Genomic DNA, 25,610 nt, shown 5'->3' with positions numbered 1-25,610 from the left:
CTCTATTACTAAGTAAAAGCCTGGCTGAGAGACAAAGTGTAGGTAGGAAGAATAATCAATTGATAATTTAACACTGCAAACACCAGCATTCCAAGCTTCCATTTTATTGTAACCTTGATATGGAACCAACATAAAATGACAGTAGTTTGGAAAAGAGCCATGGAGATGCCTATCTGTCCTGTATTTGTTCAGTAAATATTATTAAGTAGCCAACTCAGCACTTTGTGACCACAGAGGTAGAGTAAGTGGGAGGAAGAGAGAAGTAGCCCCTCGTGTACCACAAATGGATCAGTCAATACAAGAATTAATATCATGAAGGTTTACAGGTACAAAGCAAGTCAAACTCCATAACCCAAACTCCTCCTCTGAATATTCAAAATCTTCAACAACTTGCTCTTCAGTTTCCATACTCTTAGCAGATCAATCCCATTACCATTCTATTGACACTTTCTTTTCAGGGATGTTTACCAATATTATTTTGTTTTACGTGGCAGAGTCTGAGACAGTTTCAGGAAAGTGAAGCTAAAGGAAATTGTGCAGAGGAGGCATTTTTTTGCAGTTTGTTAGAATTGTTCGAATTAACCTGTTGTTTTATAATACACTGAAGCTGAATTAGTTTAAAATAAGCTACACAGCTTGCTGGACCACTGGTGCATCTTCTTTTGTCCCATTACTGCCACCTTGCAAACGCACATGCTCTCCTCCTTTCTCATAGAACCGCACAGTCATTGCAAGCATCTTTGTTTCATCCACAACTCACCAACTCTAGGAATACCTCTCTGTATTCATTCAAGCAGATTGTTTCACCATGGTCATAAAGCTCTCTTAGGAATAGGAGAGAGGGCTTATCTTTCTTCCTGCTAAAAGCATGACTCACTCTCATCTCCTAAATAAAACATAAAATCATCCTCTTAAATGTATGGCTGAGCTTTCAAGAAAGGAAGGAAAATCCTCCTAAGTTTCACACGATACGGGAGTACAAATACATAGAGCAGCAAGCATATAGAATCAGCTGCCTGGGGGCATCTGCCGATGTCAGGAGCCTAGAATTGAAGCTTTAGCAGTATGTAGGCCACAGGAAAAATGACCCTGGATCTCCAAAAGGGGACTTTGTAATGAGATCCCTGCAACAAGTGAGACTCTAGAAGGACCCACTATATGTGCATTTTTGCAAATAATAGAAAAGAGGGAATATTCTCCAATTTATTTTATGAAACTGGCATAACACCGCTGCTCAGATCAGACCAGGAATATAATAAGGAAAATTGCAGGCCATGTTCACTCATGTGTATAGATAGAAAATTACTAAATACAATATTAAATAGCATTTAGCAATGATTAAAAAGACAATATATTATGACTGAGTAAGGTTTATCTCAGAAATGTAAGTTTGATTTAACAGCAGATTATCTAATCTATACTAGCTGATTAAAGGAGAAAAATTATATGATCATTTCAATCTTCAAGGTTTCCCCCTACTCCTATGAGGAGACCCCGAGGCACCTAAAAAAGACCTCTGCGCAAAGCCTCAGACAGAGACGTGGGAAAGAAGACACAGGGCTAGGGTTGTAACTATGTGAAAGAGCATGTCCTGCCAGGGGGCCTGAGTCTCCAACTGCACCTCCCTCCAGAGACTGCAATGCCCTGGCCATGTACCAAGTCTAAGTGTGGGGAGGAGAGCTTTCTCCCCTGAGGCCGGCACACGGACCCTTCATACTTGCCTATGGACAGGCCTGAAAAAGCACACGTAGGTTTTTAACCAGGAGCCAGACTCCTCACCTACGACCACTTAGGGTAAGATTTGGCATGCAGACCCCTTACCTTTCTGAGTACTCTTCTCAGAGTGTATCATAGGGTACAACAATGCAGAAAGGGAGTATATTGTAGAATCTCTCCAAAATTGGGTCACCAGTGAGATGACAAGGCAGTAATTAAATCAGTTGAAATTACAGCTGTGCTTCTGAGAATTTATGACTGGTCTAGGATCAAACTAGGCATATCTAAAGACAAATTTCTCCAACTGAACTATTAAGTAGTTACTTTGAGGGATCAGGGTATAATTTAATTTCAGATCAAGCATTTACTATCACCTATAATGAAATCAGATAGCAGAATATAATGAAATCAGTGCTATAGTATTAATGTATAACAGATTGTATTTGTAGTAAAAAGTCAAACTTTTAAAGGTACCGATATTATTGATGTTACGCTCTTCACAAAAACTCAAAACTTGGCTTTCTAAAAATATTTATAGCTGATTTTTCTGTTGTTGTTTTTTGTTTTGTTTCGTTTTGTTTTGTTTTTGTCCTATAACAGTATCTCTCCTTCTCTTTGTGTTATTTATTTGCCCTGCTTAATTGACCATCCTAAGTTTCCTACCCCTCATCCTCCAATCAAATTAAGTGCACATTTACATAAATGGAAGTTGTTTTTCATAATAGCAAAGTTTGGATTTTTTTTCCATTGAAATTATTCTGAACTCAGCTCTACCTTCTTGAAGCACTTCGGTGTAGCCCAGCATGGCTAAAAGAAAGTGATTAACGATTGAAATGTTAACTTGTCTCTGTTTAGACGTTTAAGTGGTTGATGGTAAGTTATGAGAGCGTGCTTCATGAATCAATTCTCACAGTGTTTAAGGACTCTCTTGCTTTTCCGTACTTCGTAAGGCAAAGTGGGTCATCCTCACAGCTGGGCTGTAAACCAGGATCAAGTGAAGGAAATGCCTGTCTTACGATTCTGTTTAGACCAGACAGTAAATCATGGTAAAGGCATTTGTGGCACTGGTCAGCAAGTGTAATGTAACAACTGGAGTTTCACAGTGCTTCTAATAGAGACAGGGAATATGAGGACTCAATTCCTCATGTGGTCAAACAATAACATGTGGAAAATTACAGCAAGGTGAAACTGCAAGGCAACGGCCCTTGGCACACATATGCAATTTCTCTGGCAAGAACACAATTCATGAATGGGAGATGTCTGTAAGGTGACTTCCCTTATGTTTATAACTCCCAATACACAGCCTTGTGCTGGGTTGTTAAGATATAGCCCAACTCCTAATGGACAGTAAAACCTGAGGTATCTGAAGTAACAAGGAGAACTTGGGCCTTAAATGAAAGTTATGACTAAAATTTTGAATTGTACCCTATCAGTGAGGAAACTTTCTCATACAATGCAGTCAGCCAATGTAAGGTAGCAGTGACACCTTGTTAATGGTGATGGTGATGATGGTGATGATGTGGTGATTATCAAGAATTAGAGAAGAAGAAGGAGAGCAGTGAGGCAAGAAAGGGAAAATGATTAGGGAAAGGAAAGAAGAAGAACTTATGGAAACAAATATATCCACTACAATTAACCAAGTATTTGAGGGACTAGATAATCCATATACTTAATTATCCACATAACTGAAGTGCCCATTATGTGCCTATATAATTAATATTTTATTAGAATAATTTTGATTTAGTATCCTGATCAAAAGGACTACATAGCTCTCTGACTTTTTAAAATATTCGGAACATAATATTTGTCTTTTCTTGAAATGTCTGTGGTCACTGTTGTGAACATTAGTCATGAGGAGGATAGGCTCTAAATCAGCCTTCTATACTCCCTGGGTTCAAAACTCAGCTCTGGAATTCTACTTGTGTAATTTTGGAGCAAGATTCTTAACATCTCTTTACTTCAGTATGCTAACCTATGAAATAAGGATAAGAGTAGTGTAGTTCCATCCTAGATTTATTGTGTAGATTAAATAAGTTGATTGCGTAAGGCAGCTCTAATAGTACTTGACACATAGTAAAAGGTCGTAAATAATAATTATTATTGACAAGTTAGAGGTTGTTTACTCCTTCATTCCCACACTATTTATAGAACAACTGTGTGCCGGGCATTATTCAAGGGAGTTGGAAACAAAACATAAAGATCCCTGCTCCTTGTGGAACTTGAATTCTAGTAAAGGTGACAGATAAAAAATAAACATGAGTATGTAATGTGTAAGATGGTCATGAGAACTGTGGATATAGGGAAAAAATAAAGCAGGATAAAGGAAATTGGAGTGCTGAAGTGGAGGTGAATTTTGGAGGGTAGGCAGGGGCAGTCCACAGGTTACAGTATTCAATAGAGTGCAAGATTGAGTAAGTTTTATTGAAAAGATGGAATTTAAACAAAAATTTATATATCATGTACAATAAATAGCCCTAAACTATAGTATTTTTGAGTCCTTATATTTAGTTTTCAAGGAAAAAGTAAAATTGCTTTTTGATTTTCCACTTATATATTATTTTGGCCGCAATACATTTATGCTTATCAGCTTTTGTCTACACAGTCAAACCCAAACAGAACAAGGATTTTTGCTCTGTGTGATTTAGGGCTCTAGAGACATGAACAATGCAAGTCCCTTGACCTTGAGTGCCTTGACCTTGCTCTCCTCATGGTCATGGCTCCTATACTGATAGCAAGTGTCCCTGAGATTTCGCACGCCAGTATTCAACCCTTGTCCTCAACCCCCTCTGCTGCTGTCACTCTGAATGTTTAGCTGTATGGAGATTTGGATGTCTGAGGAGAGAGGGTGTCAAGGTAGACCTAGAAGTAAAGTGGGATAAAATGTCCTAGAACCCCAAAGAGGAGAAAACAAGGTATTGCTAGCTGTCCCATTTGAAGTTCCTTTTTAACTTAATTTGATATCTGAGAGGAGACTATGGGTAACCTGGAGCCCCAATTTTATGCTCCACTTGTAAACTATCCTAAATGATCCAGAGATAGAGTGAAGAATCTGACATGTTAATCAGTATGTTTATTTTATTAAAAGTATGTGTAAGACACTTTTGTAATTACTTGAATCAATTTCCTGCTATTTAGTAGCTGTATTGATTTTGAACAAATTATTTAGCTTTTCCAAACCACAATTTTCTCTTCTATAAAATAGAAATAATACTTATTACTTGAAAAGTTATTGTGAGTGTTACAAATAATACTTATAAAGAGGCTATCTGATATATATTGGTGTTCAAAAAATTGAAGAAATGTAGGGTAAGCGGGGAGGGGTTGGTAGATGAGGTAAAAGGGATCAAATATATGGTGATGGAAGAACTGATTCTGGGTGGTGAACACACAATGTGATATATAGATGATGTATTGCAGAATTGTACACCTGAAACCTACATAACTTTGCTAACAATTGCCACCCCAATAAATTTAATTTAAAAAAGGAAGAAATGTTTAATGTCATTTATTAAATTAAGCAAGAAGAAATTACTACAAATTTTTGGCAAAACAAATGTTAATTTTTCTAAGAAGTGATTTTGTTGAAAGCCATTTCTATCTTGGTTCTTTAGTTGCTTTGCCACTAATTAGATGATTAATTAACAAATGTGATCATGAAGAGGGTTGTGTGGCATAAAATATTTATGTTTGTAATAAAATGCAGTGCTGTATCATAAATTTCTTCATGATGAGAGATTCAAGCATTTATGATACAAATATTTTCTCTTTTGAACTACTTGATGTAACATTATATATATTTGCTTATATACAGTTAAGTGCTTTATAATTATATGCATTCATATATCATCACATATCTCCCTAACAAGTTTATACATCCTCCATGTTAGGAGCTAAGAAGAGTCTGATATTTTACTCTACTTTCTAGTTGACAATTTAGCCTACCACAGTTTCATAGGTGCTGATAGAATACATGAGACTACTGGGTCAGAGAGACAGGATTTTATTACTCCTGGTAGCTAGAATGAGTTCCATGTTTGCATTAGTTCCTCTGGTCTCCTAAGCCACATGCGAGCAATGTGGAGGCAGATCTAGTTGGATGCAAGGTATACAGTGGATTCGTGTCAGTTTCTGGACTTAGGGAGCCCCAATCTTTTAAGAGCAAACCAAGCCAAATTTTGCCCCAGGGTGAGACATTATATTTACTGTGGTCTCTATATAGAGAGCACACAGATTCGTCCTCTACTCCAGAGGGAGGGCACCGTCTCTATGTGTACTGCACAAACATCTGTGAAAAGTTAGTCTAGAACAACAGGCAGTGTCTTCACTCACAGGGTGTACAGAAGCTCAGAAAACCTATGGAGAATTGTCTCCCAACACTCCATAGGAATTAGCAGTCTAGGTAAAAAGCAGGAACTTAATAGATGTTGAAGTGAATTAATTTGATCAAAGAATCATGAAGTCATTGCTATAAATTCCATGTGTGCTCTATGCTTTCAATTGAGTTTCTGAGGAAGATTCTGATTAAGAACTCAAATATTTGTACAAAAGGTGATGTAGAAAGATACTAAGTACCCACATCAATCAAAGACAGAGATGAATGGGAACAAAGTAGTTCAGTTAGTGAAGGGACAAATTATAGGAATTCCTTTTTGGGGATATTAGCAACACTTTTGATTAGGGATATCCTGGTAAATGTTTTACAACTGTCTCTCCAATAGAAATGGCCCTTTTTCGTAGTAGTGCTTATTTTCTTGATCTAAGTTATTCTACCATGGCCAAATTTAAGCTATCAACATGATGTCTCTGAATGTGAAGCTGGGCAATGATGTTCACAATTTGCTCTCCAGAGCCATGAGTCCAGATTCAGTGCACCACTGGCTGCATTGGACAACATGGAAGTAATAGTACCGACTACCCATTCCCCCAACTCTCACTCTTTATCCCAGTTTTCTCCTCCGATATGAAATGGGTAATGAGTGCAATGGTAGTAGGACTTCTTGGGATATAGTATATTTGACAGATCTAGTCTTGGTTGCTTTTTTCTTTTCTTTTTTTAGAAAAATCAAAGGGAATTAGTTTGCATGACAGCTGCTAGCGTGTGAGCAGAACTCAGGTCAGGATGCAGTCTTAGCTCCCAGCCTCTACATAACACTATTATGATCAGTGGCAAAAGTTTGCTCATCCCTGATAGAGTGCCCCCAGACTATAAGGTAAGAGCCAGTAGATTACTTCTCATTGGCTTCTTTACTCCTAAGACCCATTTATTTTATACAGGGTCTTAATTGTCATTGGCTCAAATGTTTTACTTTGCATAGGGAGGTATGATTCCAGGAACTAGTTTACTTTGTGACCAGAATTTGCCAAGTGGTAGAAGGTTGCCACCTTTCTGCCATTATCTTTACTTCATCTCCCATAGTGAAATAATCATAGAAAGGTAAGTAGCTAAGCTCTCCTTGTGTCAAACTGCTGAGGAGAGATCCACATGATGGACAAATGCCAGGCATGCATGCCCCCAATGAAAAAATTCAGGTGGCTGTTTCTATCATTTTTGTGTTGATGACAGTATTCAGAAACATACCCGTTTTCAACTAATTATATATACACACCTCTGACCAGATGATTCTTGCCCAAATCCAGAGAATCCTATTTGGTCATTTAAAAACAGCTCCAACAGCAACACACATTGAAAGAAGACTGCTAGTTATGCACATTATAAGCAAGCTCGGAGGAGGAGGTGAACAGAATGAGGAAGGCCTCCCCTCTTTATGCTTCTCCATTCAGCACGGCCAATTCCCCCAAATCTGTATAGTTTGTTCTCTCCCTCTCCCTTCCATTCTAATTAGATCTATGTTTGTTTGTTTGTTTGTTTGTTTTATATATGGGGTTTAAAAAGTGTTTCTAGAATAGTAGTTTGACAATCTGCTAGCAGACTTGATTATACATTATGCTAAACTTAGATGGATTTGTCTTTGTTTAAATAACTGTAATTACTTTTTGGTTGAGTGTGGGTTTTCTAAAAGCTCCATTTCAGTTCCAGTAACTGTACCTGAAAATGAAAGCCATATCCGTTAAAAACAAAAAACATAATTCTCTATTTAACCCCCAATTGCAGTGAGTAAAATGCTTCTATGCTAAGAACAGTAGGGGCAACCTTTTGGATGAGAGAAATAATGAATTGATTTTTTTCTTTTAATTTTCAGAAAATCATACGTGTTAGAATAATAATCCTGGTTCTAAATCCTGAGGCAGACCAAAAAACAAAAAACAAAAACAAAAAAAACCTCGACAATTTTTAAATTTGTAATTACTCAAGATTCGAATGTGTATGTTTATTTGCCTTACAAATAACTAAAAGGAATTCTTCCAATTATTAATTTTACTATTCCTTATTTACTAGGTAATATGTGAACTCTTAGGTTGGTGCAAAAGTAATTGCAGTTTCAGCTATATATGATGTCAGAGGGGTAGTAGATTGGGGGAGGGGGATTATCACTTTGTGAGGGGTATGAATGTCTAACTATTACATTGTTTTGTACACCAGAAACTAATAATTAAAAAATAAAACAAAATTAGAATACCACAAAGCAAAAAGAAAAAAAAAAAGAGAAGTAATTACGGGTTAAAAGGTTAAAAATAATTTCAAAAACCACAATTACATTCTCACCAACCTAGTAATACTAATATGTGTAAACTCTAATGCTAAATACTAGAAATGAAAAACAAATTCTATGTAGTTTCTATTTTTGAGGAGTCCATAATCTGGGGTTGGGGGGCTGGTGAGAGGTGAGCAAATAATTGTAGCACAGTGTTTAATGTGTGTTCTAAAAGGACTATATTGAGTGCAATGATAGTATGGTCAAATAGGTCTTGGCTATTAAACAGTTATTTAAGATCATGCAGTTGAGTTTTGTTCACTTCATAAGATTCTGGTCACTTACATAACCCTGGGCAGTCACTCCTCTGAGTACCTTTGTGGGTTGCAGAGGAATGATTCTGCAGCGGCTGGATAGGTTAGGGAAGCTACTTCTTAACTTGCCGCTCATAGCAGGTACTTATGCTTGAAACTTTCAGAGGCATGAGACAGTTCTCTAGGTCATGGTTGCCAGAAGTCTACTAGCTACAGGACTTGAAATCACACATCCAGGGAATCAGAGCATAGACAGAGCTAATGAGGGAGAGTGTAACAGACTAGGAATCAGTGGTCAGAAAAACATTTTTAAAAAGTATATAATTGTAACTACAATATTATTACATCCTCTCCCAGAATGTTTGGTTCATTTGGAATCTCTCCAACACACACCCCCTGGCTGGCAATTCATTAAAACTGTACCTGATAGATATTTATTGTTTTTACAAAATTAGATTTTAATTCTACTCTAAGAATTCTGTATTACCCCTGAAAACAATGAGACAATCATGGAATAACATATAGCCAGGGCCGGGCTCGGTTGCCTTGTATGTGAATGGGGTGCTTCCGGAGCTACACAGAGCATTTTTCTTTGCTCTTCATTCTTTTTCCTTTATGGTGAGGAGGGCCTCAAAGCCTTTCTTGATAGTATCGTACCTATCAAAGCCAGACCACGGGGTTACATGTGTCTTTATTCTGAGCTAAAGTCTGGGTTCTGTTTTGTGCTTCTGTTAACATGAGGCAGGCAAACTGTAAAAAGGATTCAAGAAACGTTATCTAAGAACAAGAGGAATTTGGGCTGTGAAAGTCTGACAACCACCTAATGGCTTTAGTCTCTGCCGGCAATTACTACTAAGTTTCATTAGTAATAGAGGAGGGATTGTTAAAAAATGTTCAGGGGATTAAATATGCAGCATACACTAAAGAACAGTATAATTAAAAGGAATCTGAGGTTCAGCTTTGAGAAACATCGTTTCTTTGCTATTAAATATTTGATTGTATTTAATAGCATTTAAGTAAAGCATATTAAGAAGCTGGTCTTTCATTAATTTACAAATAACTGTACTTTATAAACTGCGTATAAATGGATGTTGAGATTTTTTTCCAGAGAGTGATTACTAAGAAAATTAGCTTTAAACCATTTGTGTGAACATTAATTCACACAAATTCATATTTACTATATAGCTTTGAGCCACAGAAGCATGGTTTAGGAGTTGCAAACTACACTGTAAGTTGAGACCCTATGTAGAATGAATTTTAATTAAAGGAATTTTTTTTCCTCAAGCAATAACAGGTGCTTAATTATGACCAAGTTTTTGGGCTGTATTTTTCATTTATGTTCTGTTCTGTAGCATGCGATAGTGTCTAAGGTTAATTTAGGTGCAGATAATGTTATTGGAGGGATAAGAAAAGTTTTTGGTAATGGGAATTGAAAGCCCTAGAAAAGGCTATTTTGTCCACTTGATAAACAATCTGTTAAGGAAATGAACCCCAAAGGCACACACTGTAATTGAGTTGTTGGAAGTGAATTCCCGAAACTTGACTTTGCCCCCTCAAGCCTAACATTGAGAAAAACTTCAGGGGAGTGTTTAACAGCTACATTTCAGGTTTTCACTTCTGTATCTCATTGTAATACAACATAGAACCATTTGGTTGTTTTCTATGAAAATCATTTTTAATCACTGGAAATAGAACTTGAAATCCCCTTTACTACCAGGATAGTAAATCTTTCACATCCTTTTATGTGTTGAAAAACTTAAAAATGGCATTAGGTTTAACAAATGAATAATGAGGCAGTCAGCACTTCTGCAACCATGTTTCAAAGGAACAAGTGTTTGAAAGAAAAAGCTGCTTAAAGTGCCAAGGAGCATTATGGAGTGTTCAGAGGTCAAATGAATAGGAAAGGAGAACGTAATTTAGTCCAATGCAAAGGCTCTCCTTGACAAGGGGGTCATTTGCTCTTTAAAATATTATAGCAGTTTCAACTGGGAATCCTACCAGTGTTCATAAAGTGGAATGAAGGGGTTGAAGAAGAAAGTGGTGAAACCACCTCAGTCAAGACCCTCATTAAGGAATCCATTACAGAATCCAGGATTACTGCAACAATCTTTGTAGACCTCTCTTTCTCCTTTATTTGTCCTCCAGTCCATCATGAATAGCACTGCCAGACTGGTTTTAAAAAATCATTTTTATTATGTTAGTCTCCTGGCTACATACCTATAGGAATATGGATGCAGCAGTTTTGTTCAAGATGAACTGAACATGGGATAACGTGGAGATAAGGAAATTGGTAATTAAAAAGTCAATGAATTGTTTATTCGGGGGACAATTGTTAGTAAAGTTTCATAGATTTCAGGTGTACAGTTCTGTAATACATCATCTATATATCACATTGTGTGTTCACCACTAATTAAAAAAGAAAAAATAGAGAAAAGTCAATGGATTGTGTGTTCACCACCAAGAATCAGTTCACAATGCAATATACCGATGATGTATTATACAAATGTATACTTGAAACCTATATAATTTTACTAATCAAGTGTCACAACAATAAATTTATTAAAGGTTAATAAAAAAAGGATTTGTTAAAAGAAGTTCTTCAGAGAGAAGGAAAATAATGTAGGTCAGAAACTCAGATCTATACAAAGAAAGGAAGAGCATCAAAGAAGAAATTAGTAAAGGCAGAATAAATACTTTCATTTTTCTTATTCTTAATTGTTGTAACAGATAACAGTTTGTTTGAAATAATAGCAACAACCTATTTGCTTGCATATATATGTGTGCTTATATATAAGTGAAATGAATGTAGGATAATATATAAGTGAAATAAAAAACAGCAATGATACAAGGGGGAAAAATGAAAAATCAATGAAAAGAATTCCAGGCATAACAATAAAATCCACAACAAAATCGTGGTAATCTAAATATAAGGAAATATGCAAATGAATGAGAATGAGAGAGAGACAGACAGAGAGGAGAGAAGGAAAACGGACAAGGCTTGACACTTCTCAGCTATCAGAAGCAAAGAAGAATAAAGCTGCAGTGATGAGTGGAGTCCTGAGTGTGTCTAGCTTGCTGACAAAGATCTGGGTATCTTAGAGAAGCATTTCGGTTCCTTACAGCTCAGCTTCTACATTCCTAAAATAAAAGAATGTTGGAATATGTCATTTCTTAGGTTGCTTAAGTTTTACAACTAGAGTTAGCGGCTATTTAGGATTTTAAACTTCTGCAACTGGGAAAATGGTGATAGTACAAAAATACAGATGTGTAAAAAGGAGACATCCAAAAATAATTGGCAGGGGAAATTTTGGTTCTAAACATTGGTTCTAAAATGGATTTCTTGGCTTGAAAGTGCTGACAGGTTTGTGGAAATCATCAAGAACACTTAAAAACTAGTTTGACACCCACTGTGTTCCAGGCGCTCAGCAGAACAAACATGAGCCTTGCCTACTAAGTGGAGTCGCTCCATGTACACATTTACGGTATGAACTAGAGAAAGAGTAAGAGGGGGAAGCAAGACAGAGACAGAAAGGAAACCATATAAAAACGATGGGCAATTCAACATGCCCATTAAGTATTTTATTAACACATGCCAAGAACGAGCATGAGATGCAACATAGGAATGTGCTGTACCCTATTTAGGTTTCATTTTATTCTTGCCTCTCAGACATGAACAGTGTTGTCCCACTGAACGTAATTTTATACTAGGTGTGCCAAAAAAAAGTACACAATTTTAAGAGACGTTATCCATGTATTACTTTTCAAAGTTGAATTGAGTTATGGTAGCAAAGTGTAGTATGATATTCGCTCAAAAGATGGTGTTAATCAAATGAATGCTAGCATCATTCATTGTGTTACAGTTTTAATACAGTGTTTTTCCTTTCTCAAAATGTGTGTGTACATATATATATATATATATATATATATATATATATATATATATGCACCCTCTGTGTATTTTTCACACAACCGTGTACTCTAAACTCAAGACAATTATTTCATCTCATTTTCAACCAAGGAACTAGTGGTCACGCCAAGGCAAGAGGAACTATGGCTGTACTGGTTATTTTTGAGAGATGGCATGTTGGTCTCTAATGTAGTTCCCTCCAAAAATATCACCAAGGATAGTTTAGAGGACTATATGCCATTTCCAATAAAGATAAGCATCCTACTTTACGGCCTCAGTTGAGAAATCACAGGAGGTAATTAATTGAGAGAAAGAGGAGTCTGGAATGATTAGTACTGAGGATTAGCCTTATGCTTTGAATTTTATGCCTCTTTTGTGACAGGGCTTGAAAAATTATTTCAGAGGGTAAAAGTACTGTTTTTCAGAGATTATAGTTAACAGGAAAAATAGACTTGGAGCATATGTGAGACCCTTCTCTGACACAAAGTAAAATAACTGGGACCAGAATTGTAAATAAGAATCAGGCAAGGAATCATAAGCTCAGCCAAGATGCTTGATCATCAGGGCTGAGGTGCTAACCAAATGGGATCAGCAGAGGAAAGACGTCAAGACCAAAGCTGAGGCAGAAGAGAAACTGAATAGAACTTGGAATACAAAATACGGTGCAGTTACAACTTTGGCTTTCTGCCCTTCTCTTCCTTTAATTCTTTAAGCAGATACCCTGTTTCCCCGAAAATAAGACCTAGCCAGACAATGCAGCTCTAATGCATCTTTTGGAGCAAAAATTAATATAAGACCTGGTCTTATATAATGTTATATTATATAAGACCTGGTGTTATATAAGACCGGGTCGTATATTATATTACGTAAGACCCGGTCCTATATTATAATAAAATAAGAGCAGGTCTTATATTAATTTTTGCTCCAAAAGGAACATTAGAGCTGATTGTCCAGCTAGGTCTTACTTTTGGGGAAAAACAGTAGCTACCTACAAGTTCGCGTCTGCCAGAGACTCTGTTACTAATCTATTCCTTAGTTTGGTGGAATGTGAATAACCCAAGGGCAGTTCTGGGTCAACATACAATCAATTTCAAAAGATGTTCCTGTCCAAACAAGTTCATAATAAAATAATTGCTACCAATAATGTATAATCTACTTACAAACATTATGGCAATCAGTGCTCCAAACAGCACTGCAAGGAAGTTAATTTTTCATTTTCCATATGAGAGAACTGAGATTCATAACGGTTAAAAAATATTTACTGGTCTACCAACTAGACTTTTATCTTCTTCCTGTGACTAAGTTTGTGCCTACAAACCCACTTTAATGTGAGGTCCTTGACATTCTCCTGGGTCCTCAGGCTTCTGTCTCTCTTTCTAGGTATTACAGATAAGGATCTTACTTTTTAATCCAAGACCATGGTTTGTTTAATATCTAATCTCTCTTGTGTCAAGGTCTATACACTTAAACCTCTACTTTTCATTTTTCCCTGCTACATGCCAGAGTTGGCTCTAGGGAAGTAGCGATGAGTAAGAATTCTTCCTCATTTTTTGAAAACATATTTTAGTTGGGACAACCATGTAAACAAATAAAAAGAATGCAGTTTTATCGGAGTTATGGCAGAAGACTTAGAACAACTATTCTTAAGCACTATTCTTCCTCAGTTGAACCAAAAAAGTAGGACATCCTCCTATCAGTAACGTTTACCTTTTAATCCTCACAACTGCTGAGAACCTATCTTTGAGGCAGCAGCCATGACTCCCCCCTCTCCTGCTCCTCTCACTGCCCAGCGCCTCCCATTGAGAATCCCTGATTTTGAGGTCACAGAGAAGTACAGCTAGTTGAGATAGAGAGGGGGTATGTACATCTACCTTATGGACCCATGAGTGTTACATTCAAGTTTCATTTGAGAGGTAGGCAGGTGTTAGTCAGTGCCACTCAGCAAAGAGGTTAGTATCAGCAGAGGGAATAATGGAGTAAAAATAGACAGGTGGGCAATAGCATGATACCCTGAAAGTCTACAAGGAGTTTGGGATGGCTGGAAAAAGGAAATAGAGAGAGAAGCTGAAAGAGATGAGACTAGAGGAACAATTGTACCTTACTGGGGTGTAAAGGAGTTTGTTGTAGATCTTGTCAGCAATAAAGGATACTGAGTTGGAAAGAGATTAGCTAAAATAGGAAAGCCTGGAATAGGGCACTAAAAATGGGAAAGTTCAGGAGGGAGACAGGTACCAAAAATATGATATTTTATCAATTCACAACAATGATTTTTATAACAAACTCAGATGCATCTTAATAACTGATGGTGTCTTAAAAAGATTCTTGTAAAAAATATCCTTGGAAAGTGTTGTAATTTGATTGTTACTGCTGGTGGTATGGCTGGACAATTGCAATCTCTTAATGTTTCAATTGAGAAAATAAGATGATTTGGGGGAAAGACAGGAGTCCTGTTTGTCTCCTTTGACGCTTTTGGTAAAGTTGACAACCCACCAACATCAAAATCTGCAGCACAGCTGTCTGCTTCTTGGGACAATAATGGAGCACTATTTTATATAATGCTAAGTCACCAATGCTGGCATAAAAGACAATAATTTGGAAAAAGTTCCAGACTTTGACAATTCTAGCTGAAGGGTATTCTGAAAAGTTGGACACTGAATGAGAAGTTTAAGGAATAATTATTTTATTTATATTTTCCTTTTTATGTACAGAAAAATACGATCGATACATAACAGAAATCTATGTCATACGTAGATGAAGTCATTTTAAGAGGGCCCTTACAATGATTATAGAATTTAAATTTTAATTGCTAAGAAGGCATGGTGTCAAGAGATTAATTTGATTTTATTTTGTAACAATATAACTGCATCTTCAAATAGGTAGTGTCTTAGTTGTGATGAAATATGGAATTAAGAAAATCTTTAGGTATGTGGGAACTGAATTATCAATTACATACACAAATATTCATTCAATGTTGACAATAATAGAAATAAAAAGAGAAAAGTGAAAAAAGGAAAAGAACATATCCTAATAATATTTCCTAATATGCAGAAGGTAAATAATTAAGTAAAGTATATAATGATCATCAGGAAAATAGTGTTAAAATGTATGCAAAATATATAGTGTTAAGCAAAAAAAAGCACAGTAGATTATTGTGTGTTTACCATTAAGTAACTAAATAAATACAAAGAGTTGTTTTTAAAAGTCCCAAAGAGAATGCAAGTGTATTACAGGAGAAGAATTTAGAATGATTTATTATTAATCTTTCATATTGCATTAATGTTCCACAATGCTAAAAATGATTAGTTATGTGACCCTGCCCAATAATTGTCTTGGAAACACAGAAATAAATAGAAGCATTAAGATTTGTTTTGTTAGGGCTGTATTCTTCAATTAATTTAACAACTCCTTTGGATATAAAAGAGTCTACCAATTTTCTGATTTCTAATGGAAATTAGCTCGTCTATGAATATTACCCATTAACTCTCAACCACCCACTAGTGGAAATAGCACACCTTTGTTCCATAATCAGAAAGATCTACCTTTGGAAAATCTGCTTGATAGTTTTCACATGATACTCTATTGGTGCTTCCTCATAGTTCTTTTCCAATCCCTATACATTCAGTAGGTTATCAGATCAATTTTAGATGAAAATAATAATATGTATTTAGTAAAATCAGCTTTTACCTCCTCTACCTAAATATCAGATACCTTCAAAGTTACAGCACATATATCCTCTAGATAATTTGTATTGTGTTTGTTCTGTAACAGGATTAACGGAACCTGAGTCAAGGTATATAGTAGTATACTTTTGTCTCATATTTTATTAAACTAGTAAGTTCTTTCTAATATAATTATGCAAAAAACTAAGAAATAAAACCATAGAGAACATTAAGACTATGTAATAGAACAAATGTTGAATTAGAACACATCTTACTTAATTTAGCCTCGAAAATCACATCCATATTGTCAATTTTATGTGATCATTGACTTTTCAGATATGTAGCTCTCTTGTCATTTTTATGCTATTTGTAATGCCTGTAGTCTAAAAGTCTCCCTTTTCCTAAGGACTGAATACGTGGATAGCTGGAGAGGAGGCTTTTGGGGAGGATTGGGACTATCTTACGCACTGATAAAGAGTTTCTGATCTGAAGATAATACTATTTTAAAAATAAGTTGAAAATTTTTCAGATCAAATTTTTCAGATGATTTCCTCTAGATCAACTTATTTCCTCCTAACAAAAAAGGTTTAGTTATCAACAATATGAGGTTTGAGGTAAGACAGTCTTGCAATGGAAGTTAAGCTCTGCCATATAGTTCTAGGCTTGAGTTGCTGAACTTTACTTTTGTTAAAAATAAAATGGGATTTATATGTAAGGCTGAGCTCATATTATTGAAAATATGTAATGATCCAAACATGTAAACAATTGGGCACGGTAAACCATACAGCTTGGGTTCATAGAGCTTGGCACTGCTACCTCTGACTTAGATAATGACCTTGGGAATGATTCTGAACTATTCTATTCCTCCATTTCCTCACTTATAAAATGAAGGAAATGACTGTTCTTATACAATGATTTGGATTTGGGGATGTTTTTGATTATTTGGAGTATTAGGTTTTTTTTAGAATTAAATGAAATGATACACGTAAATGTTGGCTATAATTGCTGGCATTATATTTGGCTCCTGTAAGCATCACATAACTATGAGCTATTCTTACTTAGTTTGCGGGATAGCTAAATTCAATCAGCTATACCAAAAATGTCTGAAGTCAAACAGCTTTCCTAGAATCAGATCTCACCTTCAGAGAGACTTGTCTGCTATTGCCTGTGTGGGTGACTCCCTCTGACCTTCTCATCACTGAGCCTAACTATATTCTTCTGGATCTGAATTGATATCCATGAACTTGACCTCTTGCCTGGAATGTCAATGATTTATTTATCTACCGATATTTTCAGCCTTCACCATGTTTTGTTATTTAGTCTCTCCCAGATCTTTCCTGGTTAGGCGGGCTCTCAACAAATAAAGTTCCACAAGAAGGAAAATATAAAGAAAATAAATAAATCATTGTTGATAGAAAGCATACATCTCATTTATATAACACTTTGCAATTTATAAATCACCTTCTCAACTGTTATCACAATCGAATGTTTCAAATTGCCATGAAGTGGAAAGACATTTATTAATGCACGTTATATGTTATTATGAATTCTGTTCATAGAAAGGAGAAACTGCTTGGAGTGAAAGCCTTAGGTTAAAGCAAATAAAACTGGAAAACTCCTGTTCTTACCTTCTGTGAACAGAAACCCACTCACATAATCCTTTTCCCATATTTTTAATAGGAGAGTCAAGCATGGACTGGCAGGGAGAGGGGAAGTATATGGAAAGAGTATAGGAGGGAAGCAAGAAGTTATACTCATATAATAGTTGGTTCACTTTCTGAAGAAGACAGAAGTTCATTGCTCTTTTCCCCTTGTCCACTCTGCAGTTTCTGGCAGTTCATAAGAGCTGCCAATAATGCTTTTCTGTGACCCCAGTTCTTGACCTTTATCATGTGACCGTAACAGTCCTTGGCCTTGACAATGTCAATTGGCATTATTCTGGGCAATAATGGAAACTATTAACTCCCTTCCCATAGAATCAGTGGTGGGTAGGATCTTAAATGTCATCTATCCCTGGGGCATGCACATGTATGCACATGTGCGCGTGCGCGCACGCATGCGCACACACACACACACACACACACACACACACACTCTCTCTCACACACTGTCTTCCCTCCTATCTTTTCTCCTTTCCCTGTCTTGTTTCTTTCCTCAGTCTCTGCCCCACAGTTATTCCTTCCCATATTCTATGATCGAAACTAAAGGTAACTTTTAGTTGGAATACATGACCTTAAGCATAATTCGTTCATCATTGACATCCTTCTCACTTAATGTGCAATGGTTTCAATATTTCAAATTTATCACATTATAACCTCATTTTCAAACGTATAGGTTACAGATTATTGCCATTTTATCTTTATTAATATTTTTCTTTTATTACTATTTTACATGAGTTGTTTAGTGCATTTAATGAAATGTCCAAGATCACCAAGCTAATACATAGTACAAAGGGCTACTAAATACATAAGACCAGGGCTACTAAAAAAAATCCAGTGAAACCAAATTTTCCCTTTATTAAGCTAAGCGGCAAGAGCAAAGAGAGCATCTGTGTGTCAGTGAAAAACTGGACTATAAAATGTTATGGCAGCCTGTTCCAATGGCAGAGCTGCTCAGCTAACACCCAGTTATAAATTGTGTTGTTTCTGGTGAAAAGGTTGACTCTAAGCTAGAGGTTAACAAAAGTTTTGTAGTGTAGGTGAGCAGAAAGAGAAGCTATCAGCTGTGATGTTAGCACCTTTGATTGTATAAAAAGACTAACTTTGATGCAATAAAGATCAAATTCAATATATTAAAATATTTTATAAACATAAATATTAATATATTTTAAATTACAAAAATTGCACATACTTATAAAAATATAGAACATTATCAAATTTATAACATAGTAAGAGTCTTCTCTTTTTCTCTCACCCAATTTTACTCCACAAAAGTAACCATGGTTATCAATTTGATGAATATCTTTCTAGATATTTTCTGTGCCTATATAAACACACACACATATATATGGGATCACACTAAACTTATGAACATGCACACTTATTTTCTTTCACTTATGCTATGAGTATTTTTTTGTATGTACATATATACATTTACCTCATTACTGTAAGTACTGCATTCTTTCCATTGTATAATATACTATAACTCATTTAATCAATATACCGTTGCTGAATGTTTAGGTTATCTAGCTTTTGTTGCTATTACAAAAAAATGTTGCTGTGAAGATCCTTGTACAACACATTATTTTAATCTTGTGCTTTTATCCGTGGATAAATTCAGATACATGGAAATTCTAGTATTAGGGTAATCACTAATATTTTAAATGTGTCTATGGATCCTTAAGATGCCACTTTGGAGTTTAATCTGTGAAGATGCCATGCACACACAGAAAATGATATTTTTATAATAAAAGTAATTTCTTTACCATTGCAGGTAAACCCAACTTAAACCAAAATATTTGGTACAAAGTTCCATATACCTAACAATGTTGATTATCCTTTCTGCGACACTGACAGTTAAACAGGCCAAACCAGGCCATATGTATTTTAAAGTTTCAGTGCGGGGAAGCATCTAAGAAGACAGGGATCACTATGTGTGGTAGCTGGAGTCTCTCCTCACTCTACCGTCCTACAGTCTTGGATCCTTGCTGCTTTGTAAACCAGTTGAAAACCCTTGTCTCCATTCATCTTTTTCACAGCCTTTTCACAAGGAATAGTGGAATTTTTCTTCTAGGAAGTTAGTTACCTATTGAAATCATTCTTTTCTTCCTCTTTCAGGGCTGGGCGGGGACTTTATGGTATTGACAGTATGCCAGATCTCCGCAGGAAAAAAACTTTACCTATTGTACGAGATGTGGTAAGTCATTCCTGCTTATTTCTCTTTGATTGCATGCGTTAACTTTGTTTTCATTAGATGTCATGTTGTTCTTAAATACCTGGCCTGTAACTTCATAGACTAGAACATATAAGAAACCAGATTCTAGCAAGTGTTGTATTATTTCTTTAAAATCTATTAGATGGAGAAAATAACTCTAACCTTTTGACAGCTTTTGATATTAGTTGAAATTACAGCTGGAGTTAAAATGACCCTATAATTGACAAAAGGAAGTCACACAGCATGCCAAGTGAACTGCTACAACTGGGCTTTGATGTGTTCAGTGTAATGAATGACCACAAGTTTAATTTATAGTTTAAGGCTTGATTTTAACTTCTTCACCGTAACCCAGTAGACTTAAGCACTTTATAAAACAAGCAGATCATGTTAATCAACTTTTTATTCCATTATATTAAGATTAAATCTAACCAAAATAAGCTGTTCCACTATCAGAGAAAACCAGGGCTCCCAAATCATTATTACCTTATTAGCCCTGAATATAACTCTGAAAAATTCAAACTTCCCTATAACAAAATATGCTGGGGAAGATCTAGAGATGCAAAGAATTAATAATGGTCTGTATTAGATTATAAAAACAAATAGCCCATCAGCATGAAAAATAATGTTTTCTATCATCCACAAGGTGTTCACATTTATCTGGAGGCACATTCTTAATAATTTATGACATGAAAGTATATTTCCCCCCCACAGAAACCACAATTTTTTGATGTCAGTCATTTTTAATTTTGCTATGAAAACCTTCATCTAGAAGCCATCACTTTAGTTTAAATTAGAAAAGATGAAATCTTGGCTGGAAAGATCTTATCCTGGAACACATGACATGTCTGTTCAATTAGCTCAGAGTCCTGCCATTATAGTGTGGAATATTTTTTAAAAGTTTAGGTTTATTTAACATCGTTATACTCTTTTCTCACCTTTCTTATATCTATTTATACTTTGTTTTCTCTGACACTGGGAATCTTCAGGCCATGGTAAGTGCTCTTCAATTTATTTAATTAATATCTGACAGCCTTTTCAAAGGTACACTGTACTTATTTATTCATGGGATAAAAGAGGGCAAGATGGGGAAATAAAAAATAGAGACATACAAGTGTAAGTTGGGTTCTCCAAGAATTTAACATCTAGTTCAATGATGAAAGACAGACCAACTTATGTAAACAGGTGCACATACAGACTAAAATAGGATAAAAACAAAACTTTAGGGACAATTGTCAGGATGGAAGTTCAACTTGGGTAAACCCTTGGAGATAAGCTATCTATAGGTTTGCACAGTAGGGAGGAGATGGGTGAGAGTGACTTCCTCACTTTGGATTGTACTAAACTTTATCTGGATACATGGCTTTGTAGCTACAACGAGATATATTTATGGGCAAATACATTATTCCACTATAATTTCCCTTTGCTCCTACTGGGAGAGCAGATTTAATATTCCTATATAGAACTTCTGATTTCCAAAGTTTTCTATAGCACTGTCAAGTTTATTATATTGCTATGTTTCAGGTGGGAGCAGTATAATGGTTCTGTTTTACAGGAGAAACTACAGGGACTTGACTCATTTGAAATCACCTAAGTTATTAGCACTGAGTGAAAAAAACAAATCTGGGTATAATGATTCTCAATTGATAAAATGGGCCCTTGGAAGAAAACCTGCTGTCTAGATATGGAAGAATATTCCAGGGAACTGTGAGCAACTCAAGAACCATCTAGCACCATTGTGATTCAGGGCCATTACACACATCAGCTCACTCTGTACCGATGGTCATGTTTTATGGTGGAATGTGATCATGACCAACTTGGGGGAAAAAAAAATTTCTAGAAGCCCATTTAAGCCTGGAAACCATGGGCTGGTCACTCTGCCTTGTGGGACTTCAGTTTTGTCGTCTGTAAAATGTAGAGGTTGGGTTTGATGATCTAAGGGGCCTCTTTCGGGTTTAATGTTCTATGATTGCACATTCTGGATGAATTGGCCAACTATGAAAATGGCAGGTCCCTGTTGACGAAACATGAACAACAGTAGTCTGTGTGCTTACATTTTTACATCCAGCTGAGCAACTACCTCATGTACCAATAACCCATAATTCTGTTTATTTTAGACGCTAGCTGCCCGGAAGTCTGGACTCTCCCTGGCTATGGTGATTAGGGCATCACTAGATAATGAGGAACTGGTAGGTACAGAGTCAATTACTAACTATCCATCCATTGCAGTCCAGTGGAAAACCATTCTATTTTAGCCCCTCATTTGCACTGTTCATTCCAGTATTCCAGGAATAAGTGGGAGCATGGGAGGAGGCTGACCCTACACAAGTTTCCTCTGGGCCTCAGCTTCCCTATCATACAAGTATCCTCTGCTGCTCAAACATACATGCACTTTCCCATCGTTAGAAAGGCTACTCCATCCTAACACTGTGTAGCTTTTTTTCTCCCCCTGAAAAAAAAAAAAAATCCTGCTAAATTTTTAATAGTTCATATTTTGCCTCCTAGATGAGGCTTTCCCAAACGTCCTTCTTCCCTTCTGGCTGAAATATTAGTTTCCTCCGCTGGGCTTTTCTAGCATTTACTCACAACCTCCATAATGTACTATAGTTAAGAGTGAGGGCTGCTTCGGGTAAGTGACATCTGCACCACTAAATTATCTTTGTTGCATCTGGCAACTTACGTAACTTCTCTAAACCCAGGTTCTCTCATCGGTGCATTGAGGTGACAAGACTGAGGACTAAGAGAGTGGATTCATGTTTAACACCCAGCAGAATCTAGGGTATAGGAAATGATAAGGATGAGCTACTGGTTTTATTATTTTTGTTATAACAATTAATTTGATTATTTGGCATAAATCTTTCCTTTTTGACTGCTATCCCTGAGGGCAGTACTGTATTTTGTTTGTCATTCTTGTTAAATATTTTCATTTCTATTGTTTCGTACACCATCGTGAGGTAGAAGCTTTGTATTTTCTTGCTGAATGAAAACCAATTAGAAGATACAAGTAGGCTGCAAATATCTAGGTCAGAGATTCTTAAATTTGGCTCCTCAGCATTACCTAGGGGAACTTTAAAACAACCCATGTCTGGGTCTTACTCCCATTGATTCTGATTTAATTGGTGTCAGGTGTTAGCCTGAGTAGAAGAGGTTTTTTAAAACTCAGTCAGCTCTAATGTGCAGTGGATGTTGTGCCCTGTAGCTGCATCCCACGCAGACACTCTGTGGGGGCTTTTATTCAAGACAATTTATCTGTGCCCTTCTTTATGGAAATTAATATACTTTACCTCTCTCAAATTTAGTGGCTTTGTCATTCTTATAAAATAAAACTTTCACCAAAAATATTACCTGTTATAAATTTCTGTACACTTGACATTTAGACACTATTATTTACATTTATATTTCTCATTCTCTTCTTCTGGCTCTTGTCATCTTCCAATAGCCAACATTTCCTAGATCTTATCAACAAACTTTCTGGATCTCAGCATGTATCAGCAAAACTATACATAGTCATTGGAATATCTGGGTGCTACAGCAAGTTAAAGCATTTCCTTTGTGCCACAGGATTAAAGAATATGGCTGCTTTCCCAGAGCTGTAAGATGCTGTGTAATATTTTGAACACAGTTTGGATTCAAGAGAAGGGAAACATTCTCTGGTGTATGAGAAAGCCCTGTATTGCTTGCTGAATCTTGAAGTATCTATTCTTTTGCTTTCAAAGAAATAATCAAGTTCAAGAGTTTTTATTGATGTGCTCCTCCATTGTTCCTTTCTTATATTTTAAAATATGGCAATTGGTTTGAAGCACAAATACTCATTGCTATGAAAAGCTAAGAGAAGAGCAATAGAAGTTAGAGGAATGTTACTACATTTTCTGAGGCTCTGGCAGGGAGTGTACCCTCATTTTATGGTTAAATCAACTGTTAATCTACTTTTCATCAATTTAATGTCATTTCCCTTTGATTTCAGAAGGCCTATGCAAAAGAGTTTTCTGTGTGGGTGGTGGGTAAATAAATAGTATCCATCAGCTCCCTCTCAAACTCATAGAGCCCATTTCCCTTGGGCCCATGTCTCAAAAAGTAAATGAAATATGACTTCTGTACAATAGGCATATTAAACGTCACTCTTGACAAGCTGTCACATTAACTGGTTACATGGGCAACTAACATAAATGTTGAAGTGAATCATTTCCACTTCCCTTTGCTGAAAGTCTTCCTACACATCCTCAATATGAAAGCATGAAATATTTGCCTTTACTTAAAGGAAAATGGCCCAGCTTTGTAGAAATATCAAATGTTAGTAATTCTATTGTAATTAAAGAGGTGCACAGTAGAAAACTCAGTCATCTCTTCTGAAGCAGGAAAGGGCTCTAAAGTCTTATGCAAGATGACAGTGGGTCAGCAGTCCATTAGACTCTGTTGGTAGTAGGTGAAGCACACTGCCATGATGAGGTGCCCCCTCCATCACCAATCCCAGATCACCCATGAGGAGCTATTGGAGCTGATTGGGAATCTCAGTCTAATAAACCCTTAACGATTACAGTTTCTGAACATATCCATCTGGCTTAATAACAGAAGAAAGAATAAAAATCTAGTATCCAGATACCACAGCAGTAGCCTGCCTGGAACCACACTGCCCAGATTTATTCTTGCTCTCAGAGTTTCCTAGGTATGAACCCAACAGTGGGGCAATCAAAGTAAATGCATTCGATAATTAAACAAATATTAATTGACTACTCTGTGTCAAGCAATGTCTCAGAATCTGGAAATAAGGCAATGAACAATTTGGCTAAAAAAGTCTCTGCAGTGGTGAGACTGGAAGATAGTGGGAGGGGAGCTGAGATACGATGTTTTGTACCCACTATTGCTACAGGGCATAATGGAAGCTTCTAGCAGGCAGCAGTATTTAAACTAAGACAGGCTCAGATGAGCGTTATGGGAAACTCAAGTCAAGGGAGGAATCCCATTCACCAAGCCTAAAAGGGATTCTAGAAAGCTGATTTTTCTAGCTGGCTTGATGACCATGTTTAGAAAGCTGGTCTAATGGCATGTTTCCAGGATTTGTCAATTCTCAGTAAGGGTTGTTTTGTCTAGGAGAGTGTGGGTCCTTCTTCCAATGATGGAATTCAGGCCCAATGAAAGGGAGTGAGGAAAACTAGGTGTGGGAGTAATCAGGAGATCAGACCTGGTCTGTATTCCCAGCAAGACACTAGAGCGATCACGTGGAAGGAGGAAGCAGGTCAGAACACCTGTCTGGTACCCAGGTTTGAATCCAGAAGTTGTAGGCCTATATATATCCAGTCCTCTGGACTCCTGCTCAGGGACAAAAATCTTTTCAAGCCACATGGACAAGTGTTGAAATCATATGATCCTGAATTAGAATCTCAGTGCCACCTCTTAGTACCTCCGAGAACTTGTTTCTTATCAATATCCTTTGATGCCCTGAGACTTGTTTACATCATTCTTAAAATGAAAGTAATAATACTTATCTCACAGTTTGTAAGAATTTAAAAAAAAAAAGCTATGTCTTACAGGCAGAGCAGGTGGCATTCAGAGA

General features: G+C 36.4%; 1 protein-coding gene across 3 annotated transcripts in view; it reads left to right on the top strand.

Annotated features, from left to right (window-relative positions):
* UNC13C (unc-13 homolog C) overlaps positions 1-25,610 on the top strand; it is a 504,352-nt gene that overhangs the window by 178,059 nt on the left and 300,683 nt on the right. For all 3 annotated transcript variants that reach the window (XM_074327725.1, XM_074327724.1, XM_074327726.1), the window contains exons 5-6: positions 19,966-20,044; positions 22,177-22,248. In XM_074327725.1, the coding sequence (XP_074183826.1) occupies positions 19,966-20,044; positions 22,177-22,248 (151 nt within the window). The remainder of the gene's footprint in view (positions 1-19,965; positions 20,045-22,176; positions 22,249-25,610) is intronic.

Source organism: Rhinolophus sinicus, linkage group LG03 (genome assembly GCF_036562045.2).
Source record: "Rhinolophus sinicus isolate RSC01 linkage group LG03, ASM3656204v1, whole genome shotgun sequence".
NCBI classification, from domain to species: Eukaryota; Metazoa; Chordata; class Mammalia; order Chiroptera; family Rhinolophidae; genus Rhinolophus; species Rhinolophus sinicus.
Note: the sequence above shows the minus strand (reverse complement) of the source record. Positions and strands in the feature narration are given on the sequence as shown.